The sequence below is a fragment of the Trachurus japonicus genome, chromosome 8 (genome assembly GCF_045865225.1).
Source record: "Trachurus japonicus isolate A0001 chromosome 8, Traja_1.0".
In the NCBI taxonomy this organism is placed as follows: Eukaryota; Metazoa; Chordata; class Actinopteri; order Carangiformes; family Carangidae; genus Trachurus; species Trachurus japonicus.
Window position 1 is genome coordinate 19,261,130 of NC_140914.1, and position 19,323 is coordinate 19,280,452.

Genomic DNA, 19,323 nt, shown 5'->3' on the forward strand with positions numbered 1-19,323 from the left:
AACACCAGGAGGGAGATGAAGACCCCAAAACACCAATACAACCAGTAAAGAGAGGAGGAACATATTTTTGGATTGTGCAGTTGATGGGCAGTGGCACTGGAGGCAGCACCTCAGGCAAGGGACTGGCAGCTAATGGTGGACCATGAGCAGCAACCTAAGTTCTCCACACATCACTCTTTTGTCTGGAGTCCACCAAACCAAAGTGGTTTACTGGGAGGACCACATGGAAGAGCCCTTTGAGAATTAGCTTTTCAAGTTTGAGTGACTCATCACTGAGTATCAGCTAGTCGGCTAGAGGGCAACTTGTCTCCCAGAAGAGGTTGGAATTGTGGCTTTTGCAGCCTTATCCCTGCCCAGAGCCTTAAGTTCATTGGATATTAAAGTAGTAAGGAAGGGACAAGCCATCCATAAAGTCCAACAGGAGGAGGGTGTTGAAAGACCCAAAACACTTGATGATTCGATGAGCAGCAATGAAGATGTGTCAAGAAGCAGAAGCAACAGGTGTATATTCAACTACAATCAAATCTAACTATCAATATAACATACAATAACAAAAAGTCTGAGTATCAGGTCCAACGGCAGTAGTGAAGTTGGAGTCAAAGTGGAACATAGTTTCATCCTCATATTTTTCGGTGTTTTGGTACTGTATATGCAGATAAGACCACAAATTGCTGCAACTCCCAGCACAGCTTGGCAAGACAGACTCGGAAAACCCACAAACTGGAGCTTACCATCACACCCACACCAGCGCTAAACTTCACCACCCCTGATCCACCCAAACCTCCACCACTCCCCTGCCCCAAACGCCCACCCCACCCTCTCGGTTTATAATCAGAGTTGCCGAGCTAAGCAGAGTGAAAGCACAGGAAAGACAGTGGGGGCCGGTGCTCGACCCCCATTCAGCACAGTCGGAGGGCTGGTCCGGGCCCCGAAAGCTCAGATTACATCCCACATAATGAGAGGCCTGGCTCAGCAGGCTCTGCCTCTCTTTCTCTCTCCCTCTCTCTCTCTCTCCCTCTCTCTCTCTCATGCACACACATACACACACAGACCCACTGTGGCATTATTGCTGAAGTCCTGTTCTGTTCTGTTCTGTTCCTCTCTCTGGTTACCACACTGACAACTGCCAGCACAGCTGCTTTACACGTCAGTATATGGCCATGGGAGATGGACTCAAACCATGTGTGGTTGTCTTTTTCATATGTGAGAATCTTTCACTTTGAGCCAAGGCCATGTCCACACCAGTGTGAGTAAATTAAGAAAACATATCTGTTTTTGTCCCAAATCGACAGCATTTTCCACCAGTAAAAACCTCTTACGTAAAAGTTCAGGCAGCCATTTGTTCATTTTAGGGAAACAGGAGGAACCCTCGAATGCATGACTGGCATTAGCTTGTCTGCTGCACTCCACAAATGATGGTAGTGAAGCACCATCTTTCTATTTACAACCACAATGGAGACAAAAAGTTGAATAACAGATCATTTTAAGTGTTCAAGTGGAAGTGCTACTGTGAATAGAGATCTGTTTGATTTGTAAGCCTTAAAGCAGAAGTAAGCGATCCGGTCGTTTTGGCTAACTTCTTGTCAGCCGATGGAGTTAGCAGTCCTCGCCCTCGTCCCTATACGTCACCACATTCACGCGCATCCCTTGGCTGCACACACCTTTATGCCGTTCTCTCTCCTCATTGGATAAAGGTTGTAGGATACAAGGAAAGTTTTCTCCTCGGCTTACAGCAGAGCAGAGTGACTGACAGACCCGTGTTTCAGACCAAACACTCTATATAAGTGATTGCTGTCGGAAGATATAACTATTTAAGACTTATATTAACACAAACATTCCGCTTACTTCTGCTTTAAATATGAACTGAGATCCAATCACAATCCATCTGCACTGTTTAGGTCATAAATTGGTTGTTACAAACCTTTTCACTTACCTTTTAACTAGCACTAAACACAGTAGCCTATCTTAGACTGAAGATATTAGTAGTAATAGTAGTAGTGGTAGATTTTTTTTTAACACTATTGTGATTGTTGCCACAACCTAAAGTCCAGGTATAGAAAAAAAAATATAGGGTCAAATAAAAATGATAGGAGTAAATAAGCAAATCAAGTATACAGAACAATCACAGAACCCACAATCAGTGTTGCAGTGTGGCAGTGATGCTAAATTACTTAACTGTGAAATTAAATACAGTATGTGACTGAAAACAGAGGTTAAAGGGATAGTTCAACATTTTGGCAAATCCACCCACTGCCATAATCCTATAGGTTCATTACCTTTAATTGTTGGTGCGTGTTTTTTTTTAGATCCACAGGGCAGAGATGTGAGCTGCTCAGCTAACACGGTATGATCCCCTGTCCCTCAAAACTCATCAAATACACAATCCAACAACTTGCAGGTCACAACTTCTCCACAATGTACCGTTACCTCAATTGTGTTCTCCGAGCAGCTCACGTCTCTGCCCTGCGAATCTCAAAACAACTTGCACCGACAAAGTAATGAACCTACCCCTATGAATATATAGGGATTATAGCAATAGGTGAATTTGCCAAACTGTTGAACTATCCCTTTAAGTCACAAGAATATCTGTACCAAATGAATTTGCAATTCATCCAACTATAGCCCATTATGAGTGCTAGAGGAAAAGGCACAGGGTCATCATCCTCTGGGGACCATGAATGAATGTACAAACATTTGTGGCAACCCATTCAATAGCTGCTGAGATATTTCACCTCGGACCAAAGGGCCAACAGACTGATGCACTGCCCATTCACACACTTTGCAAACAAGGCTAAAGAGAGTGAAACACAGCCCGATAGTTGAGCATGTTCAATATATGAAAAATCTCCTGGTATAGTCAATGAGTGATAAAACACTGAGCTATAGTGAACAGGTTGTCTGCTTTGAGCCCCCGGAGGCATGGTCCTTACAAAACCATATTGAAACATGGCCTTTTCTGGAAGCTCAGTGTGTGAGGGGCCGTGACAAAGCCTGGCTCCTTCGCAAACACACACACGCACGCAGATGCATTCAGCACACAACTCACAGCCTACTCACTCACATGCTGCGTGGGCCGGCATTGTGTTTATTGCTCTGAGCTTTCATAGCACCAAGGCCATTAGCACTGTGAAAAGCTGGATTGGGGCACGGTGAGCTCGTGTGTGTGTTTATGAGAATATGTCTTGGTATGGTGGTGCATCAGCACGTGCACATATATGTGCTGAGGGCATGGGCTCATGTTTGTAAATAGAACTATATTACATCTCAACGGGTGCCTTTTTTTTAAATAAAAAAAAAAGAGAAGAAAAAGAAAACATCCACCTCTATGTGTTCTTCCTCTGGACTGTGCGTTTATGTGTATGTGTCTGTGTAATAAAAGGAATGAGTGAGGTCACGGACTTTTGCTACAAAGGCTCCCAGCTCAAGGTCTACTAGAGTACAAGCAGCCTTTGTGAAGGCCATGTGTGGAGTGCTCTGTGCTGCATTACAATGGATCTGTGAGAGAGAGAGAGAAATAGAAAGGAAGAGACAGAGAGAGAGGGGGACTCTTACAACTTGTATTGATTAGCAGGAAAGAGTTCTACCTAATGCCCCATACGCTGTTACTGCTGCCAACAGGAAAACAATGGTGCCTGAAAGATATCTTCCTTTGCTGTCTTTTGAAAAATAGTTCTTTTTCCTATTGACTCTGCATAATGTGACATGGCTTTCACTGCTGCGTTGCCCTGTGGTGGCACTTTCTCTTTCTGCTCACCTAATGTGTTTGTTTGATTTTGACGTTACATGCGTTTTGATAATCTTGTTATTATCATTTCTGTTTTTATGCGTGCGTGTCTGAGAGCATGTGAACAGACTAACCAGACTGTCTGCGGCTGCCTCATCTCGTCTGTTTTCACCCCGCCGCAGGAGAGGAAACATCAAGCTAACGCAGAGCAGCAGTGACCAGCAGAGAGGACCGTCAGGGCTTTGCTCACAGCTGTTCCAATCGCACACACACATACAAACACACACACACACACACACACACACACACACACATACAAACACACAAGCATGTTATGGTATAACCTGGCCTGCATAGTAAGGGGGACTTGTCATCATCTATTGATAGGGTAAAGCTATAAACAGCCCATACATCAGACGTACAGCGACCATGTGAATGCAAATAGGTACAGCAGCAGGGCTTGTGGTGTGTATCACAATAAGCCCTGGTGAAAGTGCGCTGGAGGGGGTGGGGGGTGAGTCAAGGTGCTGCAAGCACAAAAATATTGCCTCTGCTTTGAAGGACTTGTGTTGCGTTAGTGTCATTAGATAGTGTGTGTGTGTGTTTGTAACATGTGAGGGGCAGATGAGGGTGGGGGCTGTGGGCTAATGTCAGAGGTTGTGCATTTGTGTTAGTGTCATTTTGTGTTTTTTTTCCATCTATCCTCATGCATCCCTGTGTGTATATGTGTGTGTTACGTAACAACATGAATGTGTAGTGCTGATAAGGGTTAACCACCCCTCTGTATTTCAGTTATAAAGACTGACAGACAGACTGAGTCACCAACCCAATAATAAACTCTGCACCTGTCACTGTGGGCCTCACACACAAATGACTGGAAACTAGAAGTAAAATAATATTCCTACCATGATTTAGTCATGCACTACAAAATAGAATGCTGCATAGTTTTATGTTGTGTTGAAATTACGCAGAGGCATGTGCATAGGAGCAAATGTGCGTGTGTGTGTGTGTGTGTGTGACACTGAGAAGTTCAAGCTGTGGAAGATGACGGCACATGCCATCTGCTGCTGTGCACCTCATAAGTGCTATGGACAAACACAACTTACACACACACACACACACACACACACACACACACACACACACACACCTAAGAGAAAATATATGGCTATGTCTAAATAAACACCTGTAACCTGTAATATTCCACCCATAGCCCTCGACCCCAAATACTGGCTGCTCAGGAAGGCTCTGAACAGACATTAGAAAAGATATTAGAGCTGACGTCCAGCATATGGGAGAATGTCTCAAGGAAGGACAAAATCATATCACCTGGCAACTGTACACATCACAGTGCACAGATAAATGCAGCCCATTTTCAAACCATGGGAGTCAGCCTCATTATGTGAGTCAGTATCTGACCATAAAAGGAATAAAAGCAGTTTGTTGAGCACAAATGGTGATGCAATAAAATGTTTTGTAGTAATTTGTCTTGAAAACTGTATTTATCAGGTGAATTCATGTAAGCCAAGAAAGTCTATTTAATATTCAAAATTATTCAAACCATCAGGGTGTTGTGATTTAATGAAAGGCACTCCAACAGTGCAACAGCATGGTCCTCACAATAGACAAAAACAAGAAACAAAAGTAGGTGGCTTGGTGGTTCAGTGGTTCACTGTTACCAACCAGGTTCTGGGTTTGATCCTTGGGCCTGGGGCCTTTCTGACTGGAGTTAGAGGTCTTAGTATATGTCACCCCTGTGATAGACCGGCCGCATATGTCCAGACTTTGTATGTGCAAGATTTTCTGTTTCTTTGTAAATGTGTCCACAAACTTTTTCACCTTACTTCAGCTGAAGCTCCAGTTGTCATAGCAACAGTTCAGGTATAGCCACATCCGTGGGCAAACTTTCGATTGTGATCCCCCACTGACCTGCTGCGGCCTTTTCAAGCTGCCTATTAATGTTGGTTTGGCAGGTGACGGCCCCTATGGGACATTATTAACAACTGTCAGGCTCCCTCCATCCCTCAGTGTTACAGAACTTCACTTTCTGTTTGTCTTACCTTATCATTTTATTCCTCTTCCCCCCCTCTCTCTCTATCTGTCTTTCTCGCTTTCCCTCTTTCCGTCTGTTGTTTTGGTCAAGATTTGCACAGTGTTTCAGTTTCTTTGAGCCAGCACACACACACACACACACACACACACATACAAAGGCTCACACACACTCGCTGGTATTTAAACTTGTGTTGTTTTTTTTGTCACTGGCACAGGACACAGCAGAGGTCAGAGGTCAAGTGTCATGTGATCTGGATGTTTAATTCACACTGACATGCTGCCTAAGCTGCACGGGACGAAAGCATGACGTCATGGGATGTGCCGCACACGTGCGTGCACACACACACACACACAAGCTTTGATTAGATGTGAGCTGCACGTGAGGATTATAGCTGTAGCCAGCTTAGAGGTGTTTTCCTTGCATCCAACACACATGCAGGATACACACACACTCACTGTCACCTCTGCATGACAAAGGCCCATCTGTGGAAAACGTTATTTATCTTGCTTTTCACCTGTTGATTACTAATCATCCCCTCTCTAAACAAATCTGAAAGGAAGAATACCCCCCACCCCCACCCCCCCAGGCAGCCCTGCTCTTCCTCCATACTGCAGCTTAAATGTTCAAACAAGTTCCCTGCTCTCTTTCTGTGAGAAATGTTTTCGACTCATATGGTAATACAGCAGAGAGAAAAATAGGTTTATGGCTTCCCTGCCATTCAAACGCACAGAGGGAGCCTTTCCATAACAAATGATAAAAGCATTGATTAATATTCATACACTCTCCAGCAGTTGAGAAACTGTGGAGAAAGGAACCTGACTGCAATCCAAAAATAGACTGCAACTTCTCTCTCATTCCCTCTCTCTCTCTCTCTCTCTCTGACAGTCCCAGACATTTCCTTCAATTTCAAGTAGTGAACACTTATGTAATGCTTCACTTGAAATAAGGTCAGACACCCAAGCTTTAGAATGTACATTAATGGGTATAAAAAGGAGAAACCCTGTTCTCCCTGAAGCTCAATGTCTGTAAACTGTAGACTATGTGAAAACCCTGCATCTTCACTGTGGACCATGTTTCTCCGACTCACAATTGAATTTCATGTTAGTTAAAAATCATTAATTCATATGGATTATATTCTGAACTCAGTCTTAAGAAACTGTATCTCTTCATGGAATAGTCCTCAGCAGAGGATGACTCACTAAGGAAACTATCTGACGTGCATATTTCTCAAATACCCTGTGGCCACCCTGCGCTAAACTAGGGTCTCTGTGAATGACTTATTATGTAAGGGCCAACATTAGTCAGATGCTACGAATGCAAAGATGTAACAAACAGGGAAAGGTGCAGGATAATGCTCCCTCATCTCCCCCTTCCAGAGATTACTCTAATGAAATCAAGGAGCATTTTGGAAGCACGAAAAACAGAAACAGAAAAAAATGGAAAAAGCAATGCATATGCTCAATAGGAGGTTTTTAGTATTTTGTTTTGTTGGAATAATGCAGTTAACATCATCATCATCATTATCAGGATGGTTCCTTGTTGGTTAAACTGATAAGGGCTGATAGAATTTGCTACATATGTTTATCATAACTTTGTTGGTCAACTTAAAAAAATAAAAAAAATAAAAAAATGAAAGTACGTGTTTCATAGATGGACAGCGGCATGTTGAAAAGGGGTTTATAAGGTGTAATACCATAAGGAACCTAAGGCAGCGATAACCTTTTCTTTAATCCTAACAATGTAACCAAGGACAATGTGTGACCAATGTGAAAGTGATGAACCTGCAGAGAATTATCACCTGAATCTGAAGCTATCCGTGGTTTTACAGTCACTCATAGTTTGGCTCTTTGGTCCACAGCTTTACTGTTTTGGTTCACTCTCACCAACCTCATAATGTAGTCTTTGGACTGCAGCTGTTTTCAGTGGATAAGCTTAAAAATCCACTGTGCATTACCAAACTGAACCAAACAGCATAGTTAGTGGATAAATGAATCAATAAATTAAAAAAACAAACAAACAAAACCAATCAGGTGTATTGTATACCTACCCTGTGATCCTCACCTTTGTAAAGAGCAACACAAAAAGTGACCTAAGAGTAGCAACTCAAATGTCAAACAAACTGTAAACTACATTTCCCTGTTAGTAGTCTAGCACTCCCTCCAGTGTCTGCAGAGCTTTACAGCATTTCAGCAGAGACTTACATCCATTGGCCCCTCTGGTGCCACAGCAACGGGGGCTGTGAAGTCATTGTAGCCGTAAGCAGAAAGAGTGCTATTTACAGAGCCTGTATAGACAGGAGGTCTGTGTCAATGAGGAAAGGCCTGGTATATTTTCAACATGAACAAAACCAGGCTGGCGTCTGGTTTGAATTAGCCTACTCTTGCTCACATGTGCTTTCAAAATTAATGAATGATATTTTTACTTTCATCTAGGCCTACTGTATATTGGAGTGTAAAAAATTGTAATATGACGCCATGAGGTTTGTGTCCATGAAAACAGCATGTGAGGTCACAATTAAAGGGCAACGGTTTGGCCTTATTGACCACTCCTCCAAAACAAAGAGGTATTTATAATGGTGTTAATGGGTTATTGGCATAAAACATCTGTATTAAATTTAAATAAAAGCTATACATACACATCAAAGACTTAAACAGAGTTATCTTTAGAAATAATACATTATATTTTTTGAATCCAACATAACATATTTGTATTCACTAGAGGCCTACCAATGTGGCAGTCCTCCTTTTCCCCTTGATTTTGCAGCTCAAGCTCCACTAGCTAACAGACAGTTCTTAGCATCACTAGCTCCACCTGCTGTACCAGTAAAATGCTGCTAATCCAGTAATTCATCAGTATAACAATATAATTATAATGTAATAGGCCTAATGTTAGCTGGCAAGCAGGTTGTCATTTCACGTATATTTGCCTACTTGATTATAGGCTATTACTATCACTGACATTCTACTGTAGGTGGTTTAAACATTAGCCTCAGGACACTCCATCCTCACATGAGGCTGAACATCCTCCAACTGTGCATTCAATCTGATCATTCCTGTGTGTCATTAGCCGACTAGCATTTATGTTTCTTATCTACTGGTGGCTAACTGCTTCCTCACACCTCCAGCCCTTGTGCTAAGCTATCTATCAGTCTATTGAAAGCTCAAAGACCAAACTGATATCAATTCTCCATTAAACTACAGGTATACCAGCATGGTATGATGATGATGGTGTTAAAAAAATCTATAATTTGTAAATGTTGTGTAGGGTGACGGGTCACACCCTAAGTGGGTGTGGTCGCCTGTACCCCAACTTCATGTCGTGAAGGTGTGTGTGAATGGATAAAAGTTGTCAGTAGGGCAACGTGAGCTATTCATATTTCTTTATGATAACATTGAATACAACACTTATATTTTGCATTAGGCTACAAAAATAAGTTTGCGAACGTCACTTGATGTTTCCAAGGAGATCTTTGTCAGATCTCATGAGAGTGAGTTGAGACCGTGTTTTGAACAAAGTTCATTTTCTCCTGATTTGTAGGCCTACGTCTGAAATTTGCCATTTTTGTGTCAAAACGTTCTGAACAAAATGAGTCCAATATTTACTTTGGTGAACAATCAACGATTAGATTAAATTGACCATAATCTGTCCATTACGTTCACTTCTGGGTGTTTCTGTGACACGTGACGTGACACAGAAACAGGAAACGGACTTGTTGTGGGGCGTCTTGTTTCTAAACCGTCTTCGTCCACATAGCCTACTGTTGCTTCTACAGACCACAGACAATGGCCAGGTGGATTATGGGGTTTTTCTTACACAGCTCCCTCCTTTAACACAGCCTAGGCTACATCACAGCAATGGATAATCTGAACATGAAAAAAGCGTAAATATTTAAGCTAGGTTAGCTGCATTAACAAGTCTCTAAACGTTACAGAATAGTAAATCACAACAGGAACTGAGGCTACACAGCAAAAAAGCCAAAATAAAAAACCTTACGAAAAATCATTAATTGTCCCAGAGGACATCTTCTCTGTGCAGTTCCCACGCCACCCACTATGTCAATAGATGGCAGTGTTGCATCTGTTTTGCCATAATTTAACAAGCAAAAATCGACTAAACTCTGTACTCTAAACTGTGATCGTAGTGTGTGTGTGTGTGTGTGTGTGTACATCACAAGCCTAGTAATGATCGTTATAAGCGGTTGATGTAAGAAGGTCATCCCTCTCTCTCTCTCTCTCTCTCTCTTTCAGTCTCTTTCTCTCGTTGTCTCTCTCTGTCCTTCATCTGATAGCATCATCCCTTTCATCTCAGACACACTCGTAGAGAGTGCCAGTATCACTGAGAGCCCCCGTGTGCTTCCCGTCCTCTCTCCCAGAGGATTCTCTTCTTTCCTTTTCACGTGCAGTTAAAGATAATTCACATCAGTCACATCTACAGTAACTGATATTCTTTGCCTCTGTCCTGGGAGAAGAGCCGAACTATGCTGCTGTTCTGCTGGGTCACACGAGGACAATGGTCCTCGTCCCAAAACAGAAACAATGTGAAATCCCTGAGTAACTCTGGGATGCTGGTTTAGGATTAGAACATTTTGTCCCGAGCATCCCCTTATCCTCAACCCCCTCCCTCTGTCTCTTTTTTTGGCCACTCCCCGCCCTTGCTTTCTCAGTCTCTCTGTTTGGGTTTTTAGTTTTTAGTTTTTTCCGTTATTCTCTTTCTATCGTTCTCATTTAAAGAGGCCTTGAGCGTAATTGAAACTAAAGCTGATTTTAACTTTTTGGGGGGTTCGCATTCAGTTCACATGCAGGCTACAAACACTTTTCTATTTCTATCAACATTATCTCATCATCTGAATTTATTCCAAATTCTAATTAATAGACAGGGGAACTCTATGTGTGCATAATACTTTAGTATGATGCATGACCTGAATCAAAATCAGGTTTATTTCACATCTTATCAAAAAGTGGCAGCACATCTGAAGTTCACTAACTGAAAGCCTCAGGCATTGTGTCTGTTTGTTTATTTAGATTCCTGTGGCAAGAGTGTGTGAATATGTGCACGTGTGTTATGATGGATGAAGACAGTGTCTGATCACTTGTGAAACATTTTACAATCACTAACAAAAACATGTGGTAGAAGCAAAATGTGTTTGCAGCTTGTGCTGCAGTCAGTTTTTATACTGATGTGTTACTTTTATGGAAACAGTATGACAGTGTCTTTTTACAATTAGGCTATTACTCTTACTGGTTGTCAGTGGTGTGAATCCATCCTACATGCTAGCAGACTGTGTTACATGCTTGGTTGCATGTCATGGTATGTGCGATTACATGTTTATATTCCAAGTGGTATTTATAATTAGCCCTTCCATATTGGATAATTAAAGGGCACAGGAGAAAATTGCTATCCTTACCCATTACATGATTATTATTCACGCTAAAGGGGGTCTGGAGAATGCCAAGTGTATCTATCTATCTATCTATCTATCTATCTATCTATCTATCTATCTATCTATCTATCTATCTATCTATCTATCTATCTATCTATCTATCTATCTATCTATCTATCTATCTTGGTGTAAAAATGTGGGTATAGATACAGGAAACAGCGGAGAGATGTGAGGTAACAGTGTCCTAGTTTCCCCCTACATTGAGCAGGTACTATTTTTAGAAAGCATAAAGATAAGGGGGGTAAAAGAATCCCCTGGAGTCGACAGCAGCAGTTTTATGTTCTGGACAGTTACACCCTCCTTATGCTACAATGACCTTTCTCCCTTCATCGCTCAAAACCCAACCCCCCTACCCCACCCCCCCACCCCCTGTCCTCCCCCTGTCCTCTTCTCCACTCTTACCTACCTCTCTCGAGCCCCCCTTTTCCTCTTCCCCCCCTCCAGCCCTTTCATGTGTTTTCTTCTCTCCTGCTTCCAGTCTCCGCTCTTTACTGTACGTCTGATATGTCTCCAAAAATATTTCCTTCACTGTCAGCAGACACTGCCATGTTATTAACCGGTCAGACGTCTGCAAACGTGCAGGACCTTATCTTCAACATCCTCCTTCACCTGTCTTAAATAATAAACAGGGGGAGGACTGCAGTGTTGCCAAGGTAGTTGTATATTAGATTTAAAGGAGCCACATAGCATGTACTCTCAAAAACTTCATCTTGAAACGTCCTCTGTGTGACTATAAAAATTCCTACTCATACTCTCCATCGGGTGCCAGCAGCGTTAATCCACTACTGCACGTTGGTGAGTGCACATTCATACATGGACATTTGTGAATGTTGTCTGCGGTACTCCATGTTTTATCTTGGTAATTAATGACTCTCTGTCTTTCTGTCCCTCTGTCCATCTCCTCCCATCTGGCTTTTTATTATTTATTTATTTATTTATTTTTATTCTGACTCAACACACAAACCAGCTGTGATCCAGAGAGCTGCCATTGACACTGTGTGCATGTGTGTGTGTGTGTGTGTGTGTGTGTGTGTGTGCAGGGTACATTCTACCAGACCATCTGGATGACTGCTTGTGGAGGCATTCATAGGGCAAGTGGCTTTGTGTGTGTGTGTGTGTGTGTGTGTGTGTGTGTGTGTGTGTGTGTGTGTGTGTGTGTGTGTGTGTGTGTGTGTTCGCATATACAAAAGACAGGAAATTACATTTAAATCTGCTTTGAAGTAGGGATGTACAGAAGAACGTAAAAGAACATCAGCCCAGTGAGCACAGTTTTTTAACTTAAATTTTATAATTATAATTTAAATAATTTTATAGTTTTTAGGCCCCAAACTTAAGAACATAAAGCGCTATTTTCACCGATTTGTATAAGATTTTGAGTGTTTGTTTTTTTCAGAAGCTTCCTGAAAACTTTAATGATCACAAGTAGGCTAATCATCATGTCCAGTTCATGTGCAGAATTAGGTTTTTTAAATAAAGACATAAATTCTTGATGCTCATGTGTTTGCTGTACTGATTTCTCCAAATGAAGACTTTATTTAGTGTATTTTACCACCCGGGGAATCCAGCTTTGTCAAAGATTGGGCTGCCCCCTAGTGGACACCATCGTTTGTTGCACAAAAAGATGAATGTTTATTTTTCCAATGTCTTTCTGTCTCTGTTAAAACTCCTACACAGGCATGCAACGTAATGCCAAAACGACCACAGCGCAAATCCTATAGAAATCATATACAAAAAGCATGTTCATAGTTGGCAAAATTAAATTCAAATATAATTTCTTGATGCGTGATCCTGTTTACAAGATTTTAGCACATTAGTCCATTTATCATGGTAAATTGGAATTGAAATCAGACAAATTATGGGTAGAAAATGTTCAGTCATCCAAAGCAAAAAGATAACGTAAACTGCGATTATGGTCATTGCATAAAGTGGATATAGGCCTATCACATGCTTGTTACGTGAATGAATGTGTGTTTATACAGTAGTTTACTCCCTGTGTGCACACATCAGCTCACTCGGATGAACCACCTGCATGTAAAGTGGGTCATGTTCCCCTGCTCCATTCTCAGTCCCCATTTTTTTTCTCTTGATCTATCTCCTTTCTGTGTTTTCTTTGTCTCTTTCTTTTTCATCATGCATGTTGATCAATGCCTTCACACACAGATGAACTTTGACAATAATTGCTTGTGTTTTCAACACAGTATACTCTATGATGTATACTTACTGTCTTTTAATAGGAAAAATAATACAATATAAATGTTAATAAGCTAATGCTGTTTTTTGAAAAGCAAACTCAGCGAAAAGGTAAAGTGATTAGTTCAAGTCAGCATGAGGTCTGAAATTGACAAACTGATCTAATAACACTAATGTAGTCATTTAAAAAATGAACTGTTTTAATGTAATCTTTAATGTAATCTTAAAAACTTCTCATGCTCTGTTGCGGAAATTGATGTATAAATTCATCTGTCGACTGAATGACACACAAAATTCTGTCTTAATGCTGTTGATCAATCCTGGACTCAGTGCTGTGAGATACCAGTCAGCCATGTGGAAACACTGGTATGACTGTCTCTTTTAAATTGTATATGTGTTTGTTTTTTTAATGGACCTTGAGTCTAATAATAAAGTCTATCTATCTATCTAATCATTTGTTACAGTGTAGGGACATCTAGTTTGAATTGGAAATGTATATTCCTTAGCTCTATGACCTTGTGTGAACATCTTTATGCTATTCGTAGGTGTACGTACATGTATATCTTTCTGTTACATACCACAGCAGACTGGTTCCTCCATAAATATGTGGAATAAGATGAAGTTTCACTGAGATTATTTTTTTTAGGTTAAAAATGCAACAATTAATGTAAATTTTTGTGTTTTTGTTTTCCTAAAATCAAAGTTGACCACCCCTCTAAAGACCAAGTTCTTCCCCAATTCTGTGTCACTGAGGGCATTGGCCACCCCCCAGCCCTCCACCCCACTCTTTGTACCTGTGGCTGTCTGGCTTATTATTATGGTCTGTCTGGCAGGCTGCCTGGCTGGTGGTCTCTCAGTGAACTTGATACTGAAATCAGCAGCCGGCTGTGATGTGTAGGACATCAAGGGATCCGTGTGGAGCTGGCCTGGAGCTCGGCCAGTCACTTAACACTTGTCAACAGTTCTAATGAAAATTGCCTTTTCCTTGGTGGCCTCTTTTTCATTAGCAGGGTCAGAGGTCGCCGCCCAGGGATGGCTGTCTGTCGGTCTACGTGGGCAGACAGTTGGGGAAGTGGGCTTAGGAAGGGGGTTAGAGAAGGGGATATAAGGGACACAGGGGGGGAAGGGGGATATTCAGTGGCTATTTGCTCCTTATGTATTGTTTCCTGTATGTCCTGCTGACTAATTTTCTTCTCAAGGTGTCTCACACTTCTATAACCCTGAGTTGGTTCTCACCTGACATCACAACTGTGCACTTTTGTACTCATGCATATTTTATTTTTCCAAGGTCCTAATGTCTTTCACATCAGGATTTGGCATTGGTAAATAAATAAATTCTACAGAATGACCGTGTTTCAATTGAGACAATTTAATTTTAACGCTCTATCCTTGTTTCAGTTGTGTGCAAAACTCCCCTATTTCTACTTGACCTTTTACACTCCTTTCATTCCTCTCTCTGTTCTCTATTATGCCCCTTTAACACAGATGTGGCCAACTGAGAGAGGGAAAGAGAGAGAATCAGACAACATCCCCTTCACCCCGGCCTCTTGCACATGAAAGGGGCCGCACAAGGCCAATGGATGGCCGGTGGGGTGTGTGCTATGCGAGGGCCCCAGACCCAGACACAACACAACACACCGCTCTGCAGGCCACCACAGCTGGGCTGGAATGTGACCTGCTTCAGATTTTAATGCCAGACTAGGCCCTGTGTGTGTGTGAAACACAAGTGGAAGGAGGAGGACATGGATAGAGGGATGTCAGCTACAGACCAGCACATGCACTGCCCACATGAGTCTTTTGATAAACTGTGAGCATGTTGGCTATTTTGTCTGTAGCAGTGGTAAACAAAACGAAACAAAAAACAGCTTCAAGAAGCAAGGAGACAGTAATGTTTTCCAAAATCATCTTTATTTATTTTGCCTTCGTATTCCATAAAAGTTTTAATGAGCACTAAAATATCATAGATAACAAAAATATGTTCACTGTTCTCTATGTAATTAGATTCACAGAGAAACATACACACGTACATATATGTATATATCCTGTACACATGTGTTGTGTTTACATATCCGTATGTCCACTGGCCATAGCCCTATAAGAAACAGATCAAGAAAAATAAATATGAAGTATAGAAGTCCACATACATATTCTGCATTGTAAATTAAAACTTATCAAAATAGATTCCACAAAAAATGGAACCAAAGAGCTTATTTGATTCTGGTAGATAAACTGAGGCTTCACATTGCATTATTGTGAGCTCAAAAGCTCAGGACAGGTGATGTATAATGTCAGTTTTGCAAGGTCCCACATAAACACAAAGCATTAAGCAAACAAGCCAATTATGTCAAAACATACTGCTAAAAGAATCATATTAGTGTAGAGGTTATCTATCATGTCTTTTTAATAAACAGTTACAAGATTAAATACTTTGTACAGGGTAAATGTGTGTGACTATTTCTATTTCAGACAGTGTGCCACAGGTGGTGAGGGCAAAACTGCCAAAGTTTAACTAATAAAAAAAAGGACAGTTTTGACACATCATCTGTGATGATCACTTGAGACTATGACATGTGATTATAAGATCTTTTTTTTTGGAGGTCTATTGAGCAATAAGAAGCAAAAGAAGGAAAGAAAGACATCTGAAACAGGCAACACAACCTCCAGTGTTGCAGATAAGTTTGTTTTGGGTTTGCTTGCAGTCATTTGACTGGTGAGGTCACTGGAGCTTGGAATAATCTGAAAACATAACTGAGAGTCAGAGACTGTGAGATCTGAAAATGTTTTACTGGACGGCAGAGAAATCCTTGAGGAAATCACAGGTTTTCTTGTGGATGACCTCACGAAGCTTCCTGATTCGACGAGTGCTGGAGGAGCCTACAAAGCTGTCAGGCTGAAGCGTGGCCATCCCGTTGTGAACATCTCCCATGATGATGAGCTGCCCGTCGGCCACAGTGATATTGGGGCAGGGGCAATTCCAGTCCATGTTCAGAAGAGTCACCTCCAGTGGTTCTTTACCAAAGAACCTCAGACCCATCTTCTCATCCTTCAAGATCTCCTCCACTGTCACCAAAGCGTGGCCTGACTCTTGTTCCTCTGTCAGCTCCGTCACACGCCCCAGGATCACAAAGTCACTCTTGCAGAAGCTGGTGACCATCTTGCATCGAGGTTTACACATCTTGCAGTTGTGGTTCTTCGGAAAGGGGCACATCTCTTCACAGGCCTCTTTGGACTCAAAGTTGTTCTCATTGCCGCCGCAGCCTCCGTAGACGAAAGACTGACACTTCTTGAGGCTGCTGCTATAGGCCCAGCGAGGCTCGTAAGCCTTGCAAGGCCCTTGGAGGCTCGGTAGGCTACAGGGAGCCGCTAGCTCTCCTCCACATGACAGCATGCAGGATTCGTAGGTGTCGAAATGGTTGCGGTTTTTATTGCACTGACTGTAGGTGAAGGTGAAACAGTTGTTCCTCTTTGGTTCATAGTACCAATTCATGCTTTCTTCTCCACAGTCATCTGTGTCCGGACTCTTAAGGCACTCTTCAGCCGGAAAAGGCAGGTTGGTACTATTCCCTTCTGCATTCTTACCTTTAACTTCTCTCCTGATCACTACCAAGGGAAAGTGTGCCGACACACTTCCCCCTACATTTTTGGCTGTGCATGTGTAGATGCCGGCATCCTGAAGTTGTGCGTTGTATATGACCAGCTGGCCGATGTTGGTGACCACAACGTTCCCTCTGACGTGATTGGGTCTCATTATGGTGTTCTCTTTGCCCTTCAGTTGTTTCTCCCAGGTGATTTCCGGACGTGGCTTCCCTGATACCTCGCACAGGAAGCTCGCCGTCTCTCCAACAAAGACGGCCAGTTGACTGGGGCCGCTGTTTATGGTGGGCAGCTGGATGTCAGCTGGGAGGGTGGTCTGGAGGGCAGTGGTGGGATGTAGGGTGGTCTCTGCAGGGATTGGGCTGGTGTTTGGCCAGGTCAGGTGGTACCTGTAGGTAGCGTGAATAAGAAAGGAATTAATCAGTGCCTGGATGTGTCAACGGCTCTTCTTTAATATACTGACATTGCACATAAGTATCTGAATTAAAACTACTGAAAAAAAAAGACAACTTTACCTCATTACACCAAAAACAAAAAGTAGAGATCTAAAATACTTAACATGTTACCTGCAGGTGACCTCAGAGATAGAGATACCCTTGGAACAGGCCTCTGCATCCATGTAGCACTTGTTATAATATGTCATGCCGTCAGATGCGCACGTGAAGTGGGGTTCCCTCTCACAGCGGTCCCGGCACTTACAAACAGGCTGGCCGTCCCAGATGTCACACTCGGACCCTTGCTGAGAGCACATGAACTTGTCGCAGGTGGCACCCTTCGGCATTCCAATGGGGCCCTTGCTGCCCTTGATGTCTATATAGCGCGCTGCCACACAGCTCTTGTTGCCACATACATTAGGGCAGCACTTCTCAAAAGTCTCACAGTCCTAAAGTTGGGGGAAAAAAGACAAAACTTTTGTACCACAAACCGGCACTTTTCTTTTCACTGTTGAGATTCAGTGTCAAATAAAATACTGCAAAAACAAAGACAATTGTATTGATCTTGGTTAAATTCATCTCATGAATATATCAGATGGTTCTTTAAATGCATGTTTTCAGTGCAGATGAGTTAAGGGTGAAAGAACAACAGGAATTGCCGGGAACTGCATGTTATTTGGTGGTTTTGCTATTGAACATTGAGGGGGTTTTGTCTGACACCAGATCCTGGTTTAAGAAGAACAGAAAAGCCTGTTATTTTCCAGTTCTGTCGAGTACAGTGAATGCCTCAGCTTTAATCGAATGGTAGAGGGACTGTACTGTGTATCATAAGTATTAAACTTAGAGGGTGATGGACCTAAAAAGAACATACACTCAGTGCAGCTCATCTTTATATAGGACAGTTACTGTAACATCTGTTTAATACCCTAAAACAAAAGCTGATCTTTGATGCAATGAATGCACACTGGAATAAAAACACAAATCACAAGAATGACAAAATTATGATTTTTTTTTTTTTTTTTTTTAGACAGCTAAATGTAGGGAGATTTAGGCTATGGGCTAGATCTGACATTTTTCTTAAATACGACTTTAAAAAAAAAAAAAGTATATTCTGCCATTTATAACATATTACCCCCATCGCCTGTTTCTCTATAATTCTCCCAACAGCTTCGACTATACAGACGAACTGCAGTCTTCACATTTCACGCGCCAGCATCACCTTCACCACCGTCACCGGCAGGAGAACTCACCTGGTCAGATTCACACTCGCGCATACAGGTGCTCATAGCATCCACCCACAGGTTGGGGTTCAGGTCATTCGGGCAAAGACCCGCGTGAGAGTACACCACTTTGGCCACAGACATGGGCATAGGCATCGCTCTCACTACACGGCAGCTGTCCATATAAAGGAGAAAAGTAGAATAATGTCCCAGAAGAAACCAAATCCATCGGGGAAACAGCATCCACCACATATCCGGCGCGTAACAGTACGGACACTTACAAACCTTGAAGAAAGTCCAACGAGAGACAACTGGGTTTAACACCAGCTTAAAGTTTTGTTTTAAAAAGTCTTAACGCCTTTGCGAGAGGAACTTTCCTAAACACCGGAATCAGATGCAGCGAAGACAGCAGCGAGAATCAGAGCGTGATGCGGGACCGGTCTCGATGCGGAGCGGAGAGCTCTCCAGGTTTGTCGCTCCACGTTTAATAGTAGCGAGAGATTAAGGCTGCAGTGTGCAAACCCACTTAAGATCTAACTACATGAATTACAGTGGCCTGTGTAGTCGGACAGCAAATCCCAGCTGAGTTACAGTTATGATCAACTTAATTAAAGAAGAAAAAAAAAAGAAAAAAAGTTGTCCAACAGTTTGCAGGCGCTGTTGCATAG

The 19,323-nt window shown here is 42.2% G+C and overlaps 1 protein-coding gene across 1 annotated transcript; it reads right to left on the reverse strand.

The window, feature by feature from the left end:
* Positions 1 to 15,480: 15,480 nt before the first annotated feature.
* On the reverse strand, positions 15,481 to 19,323 carry wfikkn2a (info WAP, follistatin/kazal, immunoglobulin, kunitz and netrin domain containing 2a). The gene is made up of 3 exons (XM_085784478.1): positions 18,686 to 19,323; positions 17,568 to 17,884; positions 15,481 to 17,390 (listed from the first exon to the last, which is right to left on the reverse strand). The coding sequence occupies exons 1-3, from the start codon at positions 18,905 to 18,907 to the stop codon at positions 16,190 to 16,192; spliced, it is 1,740 nt and encodes a 579-aa protein (XP_085640604.1). The 5' UTR covers positions 18,908 to 19,323; the 3' UTR covers positions 15,481 to 16,189.